A 15,029-nucleotide genomic window follows, 5' to 3' on the forward strand; every position below is an offset into this window, starting at 1 on the left:
AACTGGCAGCCTGTTTATCTGTTCACTATAAAACATCAAAATAAGCTTTTCAACGTCAAACAACATTCAGAGTCTGACTCGTTATTACCGAATAAGGAACCTTGTAACATTTTAATACTTCTAAAGATAAATCGGTTATAAAACACGTCTGTATTTCATTGTATGTCGCTGCTGACAGAGTGCAGCTGAACTCCGATGAACACGACACTTGCGGGGACGTCGCTGTGGCTGTGCGCGCTCCCGCAACGTCGTTCTCGGCAGGCACGCGCCAACGTAGCGCCACGTGACGCGCCCGCCGGGTCATATGATCTGTCGGCTACTTCTTCCTGTTTGCCGTCAAGAAGTTTCACCGAGCAGCTCCCAAACAAACGAACATGGCCGACTTTGAGGAGCGGCAGAGCCTGTTGGGGGACGAACATGAGGGGTCGTTCACCGGCAGGCAGGCGACGAGAGGACCCGACAAACCCATGTCCGCCATATGCGACCCGAGCCACCTCCTGCACCGAGTGGTCGTCCTGGTTTTCATGTGTTTCCTGGGATTCGGTGAGCAGCCACAGGCATCCCGACTTGTGATTGCTGTTTATTCGGATTAAGTTAAACAGCTCACATTTGGTTAAATAAATAACTAAAAGCTTTTACTGTCTGAAGTTGTTAGTATAAAGGTAGCTTCTTTATGTTTGTAGACTGTTAACGTAGCTTTTGTGTTACAGGGAGCTACTTCTGTTATGACAATCCAGCTGCACTTCAAACTCAAGTCATCCAGGTAATTTATTCCCTCTAAATACAAAACCCCCACACACGAGGCATTGTGTTACAAATGCAATATTTCACATCTGTCCCAGGCTGAGATGCCACTACCCATTAGGTTTTTAACAGTCAAATCAACCTCCTGGTAAATGTTACAGTCAGATGATTTTGTTCACACGCGCGCGCGTGCACAATACTGTTGAAAGTTGAAACCGAAATAACTGAAGCGAACAACCACAAGAGCCAGACCTTATCATGCCCCCCCCCCTCCCCCTCCTCCTTCACTCCGCCAGGATCTGAACCTGAACACTGCAAAGTTCATGCAGCTGTACGCCTGGTACTCCTGGCCCAATGTGGTGCTCTGCTTCTTTGGGGGATTCCTACTTGACAGGGTCTTTGGCATCAGGTACAAAAACGCAAACCACTCACTTTGATTTCATGTTGAGTTGTGTGTGTGTGTGTGTGCATGCTGTGTCACCTTAATAAAAAAGAGATGCGCAGATTTTAAGTATTCGTGTCATTCACCGCTGATTTCTTTTTAGGGTGGGAACCATCATCTTTTCCCTCTTTGTCTGTGTAGGACAGGTACATTCATTTTAAAATTTTAAACGATGTAATATCAAAATTAACATTTGCTATTCGTTGTCTTGTTGGTTCCGTCAGTCTGGTGTTTTAACTTTCCCAACTCTACGCAGGTGATATTTGCTACTGGAGCGTTAGTGAATCGTTTCTGGCTGATGGAAGCTGGACGTTTTGTTTTTGGGTAAAATAATTCTAAACATTTTTACCTAATAAATATGTGTAGAGTTTTCACATGATTGTCTGTGATAATCAAAAAGGCAATTGGACTTATAGAATTTCTTGAAGACGTTTCGCCTCTCTTCCGAATAGCTTCTTCAGTTCTGAGGGACTAGTGGGAAGTTGACGTTTAAATAGGAGAACTCTGTGGTTAAAACCCATCAGAAACTTGCTTGACTTGTTTCTGTGATAACCACAAAATGGAGCCAAACTCGTGAGATTTAATTTACAGTCTTAACTTCTGTCCCATGATTGGTTATTTATGACAAACACATTGTGCATTTTTATTACAAACGGGAACTTTTCCACCAAAATATACAAAAATCTGGATCAAATGCACCAAAACTTAGGCCAGCGTGCCATTATTTGGTCAACCTTATAAGGACATTAAAATCCAGGGCTCAAGTTACACACTATAACTTACATCTTACCCATTTTTTTCTTTCTTTCGGGCAGTATTGGAGGAGAGTCCTTGGCTGTGGCCCAAAACACATACGCAGTTAATTGGTTCAAAGGCAAGGAGCTGAATCTGGTGTTTGGTCTTCAGCTGAGCATGGCGCGACTGGTAAGGACAGTACAACATGAAGTTACGCGTGTTTCGAAATTACATACATGTGATTGGTGCAGTGAATTTAATCCTTTGCCCTGCTCTCCACTCCTCTCAAGGGCAGCACAGTGAACATGAACATCATGGGCTGGGTGTATAGCAGAGTTGCAGATGGTCTTGGTTCTGTTGGGCACACTGCACTGGGCACATCACTCATGATAGGTAAATATAACATACACATACACTGATTAAATCCTTGGCTTCACTCAAATTGGAAAGTGATAAGCTCAGAGACTCTGGTTACATTGCCTCGCCCGTCTCTGTCTGTGCTTCAGATACCAGATCCCTTCTCTGTAACTAATGTTCTCAGGTAACATGCCCAGCGGAGACAGAGAGAACTAAAAGTATTACCACTTTTCCTACCAACTTAGAAATATAAAATGGCTTCCACTTTTATATATCTTGCAGTATTTTACTGTTTTTTACAGTCTGTTAGTTAAACTTTAATCCGACACGAGTTCATTTCGGTGAGTAATCTCAAGGCAACTGGGTTTAAACTCTCACCATTTCAAATTGACGTTTTCTTTCCTCAGCTGCCGTAACCTGCCTGTTTTCTCTAATCTGCGCCTTGGTGTTGGCGTTCTTTGACAGAAGAGCTGAGAGGATCCTCCACAAGGAACAAGGGGGAACAGGTAATCTATCGTGAGATAACGTCTCCATTCAGTCTTGTGTCTTTCCTCTTTGACCTGTGCCAGTCAATAACTGCTGAAAGTGTAAGGCCACATTTTGTTTTTGTTAACTAAAGATTGACATTCAGACTTGCAGTTCAATGAGTTGTAGAAATGTCGCCTTAGAAAGCAGAGGAAACATTGTTTTTCCTTTTTGATATTTAACAAACAAACAGTGGTCTCAAACTAACATGTGCATGTGTTTTAATCATGCATATTAGGTGAGGTGATCAAGCTGACGGATGTGAAAGATTTTCCTTTGACCCTGTGGCTCATCTTCATCATTTGTGTGGGCTACTATGTCGCCATTTTCCCCTTTATTGGACTGGGACAGTGAGTATTACATCCCTGCTCTCGCTCTCTTTCTGTCACACATACAAACACAAACTGTCTTGTGGTGGTCTTTACTTGTCTTTTATATTACATATGTCAAGTGATATCATTAGAACATTGTGTCATCCCAGGGACTAGGAACATTTGGAGGTACTCATTGTTACGATCTAACTCAAGTCTGGGGGATATATTTTACCCCAAAATTAAGTAAATCACAAACAACTGACGCCTACTCCTTTTATATGACGTTATTGTTGTTGTATAGTCTTCTGAATTAGTGCCACCTACTGGACTGGAGTGGAGTATAATCGGATAAAGTGACCTTTTTGCGCCACTTTCCTAAATTAGCTAATCCTGATGGGTCTGTAGACTTAGGTGGAAACTTGTATAACAAAGTTTCAAGGACCTTAACTCCTTGAAGACTGTTCCTGGGACAGTTGCAAAGTGCAGAATAACCTCCAACAACAGCCGTGCACCGTAGCCAATTGCAAATTTTATTTAGTGTATATTTGTTTATTATTTTGGGAATATTTAAAGCTGCGGAATAATCTGTATTTGGAGCTTTAGTGAGCTTTAGTTTATGACCTTATGGAGTTGACTCAAAATAAATGAATGTATGAAAGCTGTCACCCATTGCAACGTGGTTGCGAACAGATAACGCAGATCACAGAATGCACCTGTGGTGATTTTCAACTGCATTATTACCAGCAGAAAAGGCTCAATTCTTCCTAAGGTAGAACATTATTCCATCAGGGTAAAGTGACACACGCTGTAATCACTTGTACAATTGAACCATATGGGGTTTATTCTTTAATCGTTGAAAAGCAGTACCGGCATATCACGTTTTGTGTTTGGTACGTATATCTCGACTGTCACTTAACCTTGAGTGAAGACGGATTTGAAGTAACATGCTTGACAATGTGCTATTCTGGTTCAGTCATATGGTGTGAATTAAATAGATATCCTCCATCGAAGCGGTGCAATGCTTGGATCTGAGAATGTGCAACCCCGCAATGTTGTGTCGTCTTCAAACCACAAAGAGAGGAGGCGCAGACAAATTGATTTGTGCTGAAAGGAACCAACCGCAGCTATCACAGTCCTAATTTCCTCCACTGAAATGGCACTCCTAAATTACTTAGCAACTGCCATAGGTTTTCCATGGTGGGTCAGTGCTTGGAGAGCAAATAGCTGCCATGCAAATGGAGACAGAAAACAATGTGTGGAAGATGAGAGTTATCTTTTGCTAGAGCAATTTTGCTTTCTGCTCCCTTTGTTGTCACATCCGTATCAGCTCTGAAGGCAAAGCAGTTCTCTAAATTGTGTTTTTCTTTCTTTGCATTTTCAGGGTGTTCTTCATTGAAAAATTTGGCTTCTCCCCTGCTGAGGCCAGAGCTGTCAACAGGTAACTCAGGTCACACGTAACGGCCCATTGAAGCCGAGCTTTCCTACTCAGAGGGTGTCATATTTCAGGTGATCAGTTTTTAATAGTGAGAAATACTGTATCACCTGAAACTCTAGACATAGTAAAACACTGCATTCGAATCTAATGTGTCCTGTAAGATTAAATAACAGAAATCACATTTTAATCATCTTGTTTATCAGAATTTTCTATATTTTTTTTAATTTTTTTCCTTCCTTGTATGAATATTTATCACATATCCTGTTAGCATCAGCCTTTCACTCCGCTCTCTTTCTTTCCCAGTATTGTTTACATCATCTCGGCCCCCGCATCTCCAGTTCTTGGCTTTATGGTGGACAAGACGGGCAGGAATGTGGTTTGGGTGATAACTGCCGTGGTAGCAACACTCGCCGCTCACATGATGCTGGCTTTCACCTTCTGGAACCCCTGGATCGCCATGGTAATGTCCCCCCCTGGCAACACTGCGACCTTACTCGATACAGAGGTTGTTTACGAATCAGCCCGTAAACCTCCTGCGCCGCTCACAGATTAATTAGCGACTGACATAAACAAAAAGGTATTTAGTACGTGAAAATATGGATATATATACGTCTAGTTTCACAGTCGCCAAAAAAAGGTAAACATGTCTACAAGGACAGAGGATGGTATCATCAAATAATAGTCCTTTAGACTAATGTTAACCAGCATGCTACTGTAGACAGATGACAAAAGTAACTAGCTAACCTTTATGTAATGGTATAAACATGTAAAGTAATATGAGAACACGTGTGTCCTTGCTTGTTTTCCAGTCTCTGCTTGGCGTCTCTTACTCCTTACTGGCGTGTGCACTGTGGCCTATGGTGGCCTTCGTGGTGCCTGAGCATCAGCTAGGGACGGCCTATGGCTTGTACGTACCCTTTTCTACATGATTAGACAGTCCACCTACAGCTAATTATTATTTTTTTTCCATTTTACTCATGTGGGCCTTTTGCCTTGTTGTTGACAGCATGCAGTCCATCCAGAACCTGGGTCTTGCTCTTATTGCCATAGCAGCAGGAGCCATCCTAGATTCCAGAGGGTACCTGGTTTTGGAAGTGTTCTTCTGTGCCTGCATTTGCAGTCAGTATTTTTTATTTTTTTTATGTGTTTTCACGTGTGAAATAAGGTTTTAGTCTTTCAAAGTGTTTGACTGACACTGTCAGTAATTTTCGCACATTGATTTTTCCTTCTCCTTTCTTCCAGTTGCACTGATAGCAGTGGTAATGCTTTACTTTGTGGATTATCTCAGAGGTAAGAGAAACCTTGAACTCTCCTGCTGGTTCGCTCCTCTCCTTCGCCTTACAGTCTCTGATTCTTTTTCCTGCCTTGGCTATTTCATTCCCCCTTTTCACACATGACATCTCCTCACTTTCCTCTGCCACTCTTCAACACACTTACGCCTTAATCTCTCCATCTTCTTGCTCTCCAGGAGGATATTTGAACCAGTCAGCTGGAGCCCGACACGCAAAACAGAAAGAAGGCTCTTCAGACGCAGAGTGAGTACCTTTGGCTCTCCATCGCTGCTTTTCCATCCACTTATCCAGTAATTAGACAAAGATCTAAACATATAAGACACATTTAACAACTCACTCATAAGCAGCACAGACAGCACAGATAGGGATCGAAAGGCTCAGATCTTACTCGGAGCACTTAAAGTAATTGATTCTGCATGCGTCTTTATCTGAACCTGCTGCAGTCAGTTTAATGCAAATCTACTGAAGCTAAAATACTATTAACTTTAATAAATAATTGTTTAAGCCACTTGCTCGTGGCGCTGCTGGTAATAAGGTGGCAATTGACAATTACAAATGTTTATCACATGTAAGCAAATTTTAAAAATTAAAGAAATGAATCCAAAGAAATGGGAACCAAGAGTTCCACGGAGGAACTCGAGGCATGGTCTGCTTACCGCTGCACTTCCATTGTATTTTATTGTAGGATTGCTGTGTAACATTTCAATCACTAAGATCTTCTTTGGCCCCAGCAGTATTTACAAGTGTCTATGACAAACCTGCAACGGGGGATTAGAGCAGGATGCCACTTGTTGAAGCCCAAGGTTGGCAAATATTTGTCTTCAAACAATCAGGCGCTCATCAACTACATTTGCGAGCAGTTAATAACAGCGCTGATCAGCTCCCGCATCACCGAGCATTTTCCGTTTCTTATCACAAAAACACACATTAATAAAGCGTAGCCCGCTCTTTGGAGAGCCTGCGAGTGAAACCAAGCTCTGTGCTGCGTTTCACGTATCTTTTTCTTGACATTCAGGCTTGCACTTCAGTTGAGTGAGTTACAGAAATTTCCCCCTAGAAAATATGGTCAATCTGGTTTAGTGTTTGAGAAACTGCATCTCTGAGGTTTGCTGAACTGGTTGAATACATGATGACGGGGAAATGGTTTCGTGCATTAGCTGACCACGTTGCTGTGTATATGTACAGTCTGTATAAATATTCCAGGAACCCCTGTTAAAACTGCAGCTGTGTGGTTAAAAAAAAAAAAAAAATTAAACAAACATAAATCATCAGGGAACCTTTAATCTCAATATTACAGCAACAAAAGGGATAACAAGTTATTTTCTACTGTCTTCTTGGTTGCATGCTACTATAAGAGTCAAAGCATCAACGGGATGTTAAAACGGTTAATCCTCCAGGTGGGGGTGGCAAAAAAATAAAAAAGTCCAAGACATTAGATATACCATTGAACACAGTCATCCACAAGCTGAGCATATGTGCAAGCTTCTTTCTCAGAAGTAGTGGTAACCCACCATATGCAGTTTCTCTGCGTTTTGTGCATCTAGTCTTTATCGTGGTCAAATTGTATATGTGTGTTGGGGGGGTGCATAATGAACTTTGATCGCTTTCCGTTCTCATTCTTGCGAATGAGATTGACCACAGTGTGCTGACATGGAGACGGCAGCGAATATAGAAAGTTTTAAGACACACACAAAGCACATGTTACACCACAGTCATGAAAAATATCCACAGCCTGATGGACTGTAGATTTTTTTTTTTGGGTCTGATGCCACTAACGCTCTCTCTAATCTGTAATTTGCTTATGTGCGCACCCTGACTAATATTTTCTGGCTGTAATTGATATTTTCCAGATGATGATGGTGATGAGCGAACACACATGGTCCTGGGCTGCAGAGCCAGCAGGCTGCACTGTCCACCCCAGAGCTTTTAATCTGCTGCCATGGGGCAGGACTGCGCTTCTGACTCCGCTCAGTGATCTCATCTGTGGTTCTTCACAACACAACTGACTGTCTGGCTGTTGCATAACCCTTGTACAAAGAAAAAAAAAACAAAACAACTGATTGCATCCTATCAAGACACTCACAAGGCCAAGTTTGGACTCAACGTTTACTCTCTGACATCTCATACTGACTTCTACCTGTATCCACTCACCACTCACACACCGTGCGCGTGTGTGTGTGTGTGGCAAACTTTCACATGAGGGAAGTTTGAATACTTGATAGGATGCTTGTGTGTTTTAAAATCTGTTAAGATTCATCAGACTTTTGTTCATCAAGAAGGTGCCTATCTTTTTTTTTTTTGACACGTCTTTGAGGTTTACTTCTTGCTATTGCCACTTATGATAAGGAATTATTTTCTTAATTCATTTATTTTATAGGATACTTGGCTGACTTTGTGGCCATTTTTATAGTTATTTTTTTATCATTTGTTTAATTTTCACAAATTGTTTTAACTAACTACTGGCAATGATTTTATTGCTGACCCCACAGCAGCTCGTTTATGTACATATCATTTGTTAGCATTAACAGTAATTGCTAACCAAAATCTTCCTTACTAGCCTCTCCAGGCTTCTTGTTCAGTTTTAATCATATGCACCATTGACCTTTCATGGTGGATAATCTCAAAAAGAGCGTTGCTCTTTATCGTTTAAATCATAACTGCTCAGTTATTTTACTTCTTTATCTGCTCTTTTGCTGATTTGGTTCATAAACGTTCATTTTGTGTCACGACGTCAAGTGGTGCATTGCTGTAAAGATGAGAAAAATAAGAAAAGCGCACTATTGAATGCCTTTGTAATGACATGCACAGTGTCGGCTTTTTATAAACGGTCGTCATCATGACCGTTTGAAGAATCAGATGTTTTGTAGATGGATTTTTGTGCGATTATCAAGCTCAGGTACGTAACGTCTTGTAAGCACTACCCCTGATTCCGCAAAATACTAACGTGTTCTGCTTAACTCTCACCATTCCAGTCATGTGGGAAGAGATTCGTCTCCCTGTGTTGGCATCAGGGTCGCACACTGTGGATGAGTAACATTCACTACCTCAGTTGGGCAAATGAGTCCTAGTTATATTCTAAACGACACATTCAGCAGATGTATGACAATTGTCAGTAGCATAAACTTTAAATGCTGTTCATTGCACATTTAAATGACGACCACGTGGTAAAGTCTGGACGTGCTGCTCTCTGCGACAGCGGTGCAGTCTTTGTGTTCATCTATCAAGTATTATTGACCTGTGTGCAAAAAAATGATTAGGTTACTGAAGACTCATTGTAGAAACGTGAAGCAAAACAAAAAGTTTTGGTTGAACCAAATCCCATTTGATAGACATATGCATTAAACCTGATTTTTTTTGTAATCGTGTGCAGTAGTTGTCGTTTTTTCCTCCAATACCTTTAGTGATAAGTTTTATTCTCTGCCTTTTGTTAGCAGACTGGCTGATGAATCCTATTGGTGATATTTGCATAAATGTGTGTCCATGTCAGTGTCGTCTGTGGAGATGTTCAATTATTATTATTCCTTCAGGATTAAGAGACGGCCAAGTAAGCCGACGCAGGGTGAGCTCGCTAGGCTGGCACCCATGTCTGCTTTCGGCTTACGCAACCGCTACCTCTCCAGGCTGGGCGCCCAGGTATGCACGCACGCTGCTCGTGATTAAACGTGCCGCAGTTCAAACAGGAATCTGTTTATTAATTCATTCAGCCTCAGAACTTTACACTTTTTTTTAAAAAAAAGATGGTTTTACAGCCGCAGTGCTGCTACTACGACAACTCGTAATTTAATCTGTCTTGTCCCCTCTGCTCTCAGCTCCCAGACCACTGCTCAACCCATCTGTCATCTCTTGCCCACAGGAGTGTTCTGAAATGATGCCGTTCATTCAACTGTCTGCTCCACCCAACGCTGTAAAAACACGTATGCACTAAAAAAAAAAAAAAAAAAAAAAAAAGAGGATACTTACAAAGTGTCTCTTATGTTTGCACTTTTTACCCAAAGATAGTTTTAACCTTCATTCAGGTAAATGTTCTGGGAGTTTACGGGTGTGTGCGTTTTCTAGTTAATTCCTATCACCACTATAGTTTATTTTTGGACTGATGTTCAGTTATTTTCTGTTTGCTTCACGTTCAAGGGGCCTTTTATTTGAGCCAAAAAAGCCTAAATGCTGTTTTAGAGGCACAACCCTCTGCCAACAACAGAGGGCACTAGTTCCCTGAAATGTTCATCGTCACCTTAGGCCACAGTTTTTAATGACCGACCTCAGCAGTGTCAGTATTTGCAGCATCTTTTCCATACTTTTGCTTACCTTCAGGATTACAACACGTTTCAATTCACTGTGTGAAAAAAGTTACACAACTTCTGTTTTTTATGAACTGTTGAATGTTGGCAAATATTTTTTTATATTTAATAAAATTACTTATAAGAGATATCTTTTAGAGAGTGTTTTTTACAGTCCTTGTTGTCGGTGTCACTGCAGCCTGTAAAATAACTCTCCTGGTGAATTGGATGCTCCCTATCCTGAGGACCTCTTCATACTGTCCTCATCCACTAGACTCACGACGGGCTCCACTCTCGTCCTCCTCTTCCACAGCCAGGTCCGGAGCTCCCGACGGTTCCGGTCAGATCCCCAAAAGTAGAGGAGAGGATTTGCGCAGCAGTTAAAACTGACCACCGGTTTCCAAACTTTAAATGAAATCATGGCCACGTTCAAAAAATTGCAGTTTCCTGGCATGTAGACCCTCACGAACAAGTAGACGAGTCGAGCGATGTGATAAGGCAAGAAACACACCACGAACACGAGGCACACGATTAGGAGAGTGTGCAGGGACTTTTTGCGCACACGCACCGTCTCGGCGTTAAATATTCTGTCCGCGGCCCTACAGTAGAGCGCCTTAATCATGGAGCAGTAACAGGTGACAACAATTATGAACGGGACCAGAAACCCCGCTATCGCCAAAAACAGCCCATATGGAAAGTAAACTTGAAATTGCCCCGGGTTTGTCATTTCAAAGCACACGGTCATGTTGTTGATCACGCCCGTGTGCGCAAACAGGAGAGTGGGTAGAATCTCCGCGTTGGCTAGAGTCCAAACGAGCCCTGAAGCAAAGACGGCCCGTCTTTTGGTCCTGAGGCGCACGGCGGCGATGGGGTAGCACACGCCGAGGAAACGGTGGACGCTGACGCAGGTGAGAAACAGCATGCTGCAGTGGAGGTTGACAAAAAAGAAAAAGCGGACTGTTTTGCAGAGGATGTTGCCGAAGGGCCACATGCCACCCATGGCGTCTGCGACGATGAGCAGAGGCAGGGACAGCACGTAGAGGAGGTCCGCCACGGCCAGGTTGGTCATGTAGACCACCGTGCTGCTCCTGCGGCGCGTCCGGCCGAGCACACGCCACAGCAGGGCACTGTTTAAACCCAGACCGAGCAGAAACACGAGGCTGTAGGACACCGGTAGAAGCACCCTTTTGTAGTAGTTGGTCACTGGACAGATGTGGAAGTCCTCCATTCCAGGGGTCAACTCAAGCTGTGTGAGGCCACTTAACACAACTTAAATCTTTATTACCCAACAACCAAATGTCCTGACTAAACCCTCTGCAGCTCACTTAAATGCTCCGTAAAGGTGACGCGTGATTCATTTAAAAAAAAAAGGGGGGGGGGGGGGGGGGGGGACAATTGCAGGTGTTTGTTCAAGTTGTGCGCCCCTCGCGTTCCCAGCGCACACATTAGAAATGTAAACCATAACGCCATATCTAGGCAGTGAGCAAACAGCCTGACACAACACAATGCGGGTCATTTCAAAAGCACGGGGATGCCATGCTGAGATACAGAAGTATGTTGTTGCCCTTGTCCAGAGAGAAGCCGTGGAGAATAATTGATGCCCGATTAGAGCCGACCGCCTTCAACACGTGTGCTTGGGGGGCGCTGTATTGGAGGGGCTAAAAAAAAAAAGAAAAAAAGAAAAAAAAAGACGCGCACTCGCTCTGCATCCAATTGGCTGCGAGAATTTTCCAAGTCTGGTCTCTCGCCGGCTGCTCCCGACTCAAAGTGCTCACTCCATCTCTGTCTGACTGCGGGGAGAGAGCTCGTCATGCTGAGAAACGGCGCGTACAGGTTAGTACCACATCCATGCTCTCATCTTGGCCACAAATCTAGAGGCAGTGGTGTTTTTATCTGGGATGTGCCAGGGTGCCTCGACGCGCACTGACGACTGATTAAACCCCCCTCCCGTGACGGTCTGCCGTCTGCTGTAGCTGTGCAGAGAGTACAGGCTGTTCGCACACTTGGAGGTGATGGCATGTTTCGCGTTCTGTGTCCTAACTTGAGCGACGTCCTTCCAGGAGCATGTACCAGGGAGAGGAAGGGAGGCTGCGCAGCGGGGGTCCGGCTCCGGCTCGGGAGAGGAAACACCTTGCTCTGTGCATCACTAACCAGGTAAGAGACAGTCTATTACTGTTAATAAAATGCATATAGTTCTGCCTAAAATAAAATGTGAGTGGTTTACAACGTGGAGCATCCATTTCTCTAGGTTGGGGGGACATTTTAATGATGATGTAATCACTTTCTGAATTCTTGGAGCAGCAAGTTGATGGTTACTCTGCTAGATAGCAAACACTTGACAGAGATAAACTGTACACTATAGAAACATCTATCATTCTCTGTAATACAGCAACATCTGGGCATCTGTTCCCTATAGCGGAGAGACAACAGAAAAGCTCAAGCAGCATAATATTGAAACATCATTGCAAAACAATTTTCTTCTCATCATTCTCACAATATGCAGTAAATTCAATTTGGTTTGGGTTGGTGCTTTTATTTATTTATTTATTTATTTTTTTAATGTTTGCCTGAGGCCACTTAGAAGATTTTTTGCCATGGCAGCACCTGAAAAGGTCTCATTATTCTAGCCTTCATTATAAATGACTTCATTTTCAGCATGAATGACATAGCTGAGCTGCTCGGCTGAATGGGACGCCCACGAGTCAGTCGCCTGAGCTCAAGGGACGGAGTTTGATATCTGAAACTCAAGCAGCAGGGCTTAGTTTCAAAGGGAGCAGTTGGTGTAATTGACTTCGCTGCGATGCAAATCAGTTTTGCTTGAGTCACCCGCAACGGAAGTGTTTCCTTTGTGTCCCTGATTGAACGTGAGGTGCACAAGTTCACCTGGGCCTACTGGGCTCCTCAATATTTAATGCCAGTGATGTAGTGCTGCGCATTATCGGCAGCTGGGGATATTGAGCCACTGAGATCTGAAAGCACTGCTCCATCACGGCTTTCGAGTTACTCCGCAATATATTGTGTTGGTGCAACACCCCCTCCATCTCGCGCACACACACTCACACACCCTCACGTGCTCACATGTACCCTTATTTATTGCTTGCTCCCCTAAACGTTCTCATTTTGACTCCAGATTTGTTCGAGTCTGTTTCCGCCAATCCCACCTGTCAGCTGAATTTTATTATCACTTTTTCCTTTTTTTTTTAAACCATTCCAGCTCAACTCCATGAAAAGCCATGTCAGAGGAGGTTCATGTGAGACTGCTGAGGAGGACATAAAGAAGCTCGGTGAAAGGCTAATCAGTAATTGGTGTGTGAAATATGAATGAGGATACAAATGCAGGTTATTGGTTATTGAGGCTGCGCCACTTGCTCTGTTTGCGTCAGTGATTCAGATTCATTGCCGAGGCGGGAACCCCCCTGAGAAACACATTAATCTATCCAGCTATTACCCCATAATCAATGGGACAGCTGGATTTTACAGCCACGGACCAGTGTTGTTAACCATTTTACAGAGAGCTTATTTAAACAGCATGCCAAAGGGGTCACGTTTAATGGGGTTAAGCATGAAATATACAGCACAGGTGAAATGGTTGACGCAGCAGTTGCAGCTGGAATCTGGTTATCGTTCCTCAGTATCATGGACAAAGTCCCTCGATGCTCCTCGTTTGCTGAACATGAAGCCATCTCCCTTTTTTTTTTTTTTAAATTATTTTTAAATTATTTAGTAGCATAAATGTGTGCCTGTGTTGTAGGACGGGGCAGCATCAGTTCACCAACAAAAACCTTGGGAGTGAGTCTCGGCTGCGGCGTTCTGTAATCATATAGAGAGATGTACAGAGTGGGAGTGCGGTGCCAGGGAAGGGTGTCATATTTCAGAAGTGCATTATCATGCCCCCCACCACCCCACCCCAGCGGGACGGTGCTGTGATGAGTGCTGTTTGTGCTAGCTCACTCAAATGCTCCACGATTGAGTCGTAATAACCAGCATGGGAGCAAGAGCCACTGACAGATAGGTGTCTTCTGGCCCATCGCAGGCATACGATGAACAAATATACCCCCTCTCTCAGTTTGTGTGTGTGTGTGTGTATGTTCAAGCTCTGCTTCAGAGCTGCAAGAATAATAAAATGCATAAAATTAAAAAAGGACCATAACTCCTTCAAAATGTAGATGCCTACATGGATGCACACACACGTTTTGTATGGCTGTCTTTGTGAGGACACTGTTTAGTATAATGTATTCCTTAGCCCCTAATCCTAACCATCTCAACTAAATGCCTAACCCTAACCTTAACCCTAACATAATTGTAACCTTTACCCTAAAACTGAGTCTTAACCCTCAAACAGCCTTGTAAAGAAGTGAGGACCAGCAAAAATGTCCTCACTTTTTGCAAATGTCCTCAATATGAAAACTCATGCTGGTCCTCGGAAAGATAGCTGTACAAACACACACACACATTTTTAAATTTTGTAGGGATTTACTTCCCATCCCTTTGCCATGTCTTGAAAGGCTGGTATGGTCTCAGAAGGTGAGCTTATAAAGTCTTTGATCAGAGACAGAGAAAAGCTTCTTCGCCGACGATGGGCATGTATATGTGTGTGTGTATATGTTAACCAGAACAGCTCACATACTGGTTGATATCGGCACGGGAAATAGTCCCAATTGCTCCATTTTGCATTTTGATAGCCCGTATGACCGTATTCACACCCCGCCCTCTCCATACTCTTTCAGATATCTTTTCCTTTCCTATTTTCAAGTAATCTTGCACACCGTGCTCCTTCCCCATTCAAATGCTTTTGTACCCCCCCCATCCCATATCCCGTCCTTCCAAACTCTTCGCTTCCACTGCAGCACCATCGACTCATATGGTGTGCACTCGCAGTTTGCACTGGATAGATGAATCCGTTTCTCCAAG

General features: G+C 43.3%; 3 protein-coding genes across 4 annotated transcripts in view; 2 read left to right on the top strand and 1 right to left on the bottom strand.

Moving 5' to 3' along the window:
• The first annotated feature begins 300 nt into the window (after positions 1-300).
• mfsd1 (major facilitator superfamily domain containing 1) lies at positions 301-9,985 on the top strand. 2 transcript variants are annotated; one of them, XM_047595052.1, is made up of 17 exons: positions 301-543; positions 711-763; positions 1,041-1,153; positions 1,290-1,332; positions 1,443-1,510; positions 2,002-2,110; positions 2,212-2,314; positions 2,686-2,784; positions 3,042-3,153; positions 4,499-4,555; positions 4,856-5,012; positions 5,362-5,459; positions 5,559-5,671; positions 5,795-5,842; positions 6,021-6,087; positions 9,372-9,477; positions 9,654-9,985. In XM_047595052.1, the coding sequence occupies exons 1-17, from the start codon at positions 375-377 to the stop codon at positions 9,711-9,713; spliced, it is 1,575 nt and encodes a 524-aa protein (XP_047451008.1). In that variant the 5' UTR covers positions 301-374; the 3' UTR covers positions 9,714-9,985. The 2 variants fall into 2 exon arrangements, with proteins under 2 accessions (XP_047451008.1, XP_047451009.1); XM_047595053.1 differs by lacking the exons at positions 9,372-9,477; positions 9,654-9,985 and adding an exon at positions 7,695-9,204 and having other exon boundaries at positions 302-543.
• A 231-nt stretch (positions 9,986-10,216) lies between these two features.
• Positions 10,217-11,431, bottom strand: LOC125014041 (P2Y purinoceptor 3-like). Its single transcript, XM_047595054.1, has one exon. It carries the CDS (start codon positions 11,344-11,346, stop codon positions 10,354-10,356), a length of 993 nt encoding a protein of 330 aa, XP_047451010.1. The 5' UTR covers positions 11,347-11,431; the 3' UTR covers positions 10,217-10,353.
• A 195-nt stretch (positions 11,432-11,626) lies between these two features.
• schip1 (schwannomin interacting protein 1) overlaps positions 11,627-15,029 on the top strand; it is a 195,156-nt gene continuing 191,753 nt past the window's right edge. Inside the window, exons 1-2 of the mRNA XM_047593814.1 lie at positions 11,627-11,951; positions 12,179-12,272. Coding sequence (XP_047449770.1) covers positions 11,929-11,951; positions 12,179-12,272 — 117 coding nt within the window. The 5' untranslated portion in view covers positions 11,627-11,928. The remainder of the gene's footprint in view (positions 11,952-12,178; positions 12,273-15,029) is intronic.

The sequence above is a fragment of the Mugil cephalus genome, chromosome 9 (genome assembly GCF_022458985.1).
Source record: "Mugil cephalus isolate CIBA_MC_2020 chromosome 9, CIBA_Mcephalus_1.1, whole genome shotgun sequence".
NCBI classification, from domain to species: Eukaryota; Metazoa; Chordata; class Actinopteri; order Mugiliformes; family Mugilidae; genus Mugil; species Mugil cephalus.

Excerpts from the sequence above, each read along its gene's own strand:
- mfsd1 (XM_047595052.1), top strand. The coding sequence starts at position 375 with ATGGCCGACTTTGAGGAGCGGCAGAGCCTGTTGGGGGACGAACATGAG. Across the intron at positions 544-710 it reads CATGTGTTTCCTGGGATTCG|GGAGCTACTTCTGTTATGAC; the intron begins GTGAGCAGCCAC and ends TTTGTGTTACAG. Across the intron at positions 5,672-5,794 it reads CTTCTGTGCCTGCATTTGCA|TTGCACTGATAGCAGTGGTA; the intron begins GTCAGTATTTTT and ends CCTTTCTTCCAG.
- LOC125014041 (XM_047595054.1), bottom strand. The coding sequence starts at position 11,346 with ATGGAGGACTTCCACATCTGTCCAGTGACCAACTACTACAAAAGGGTG.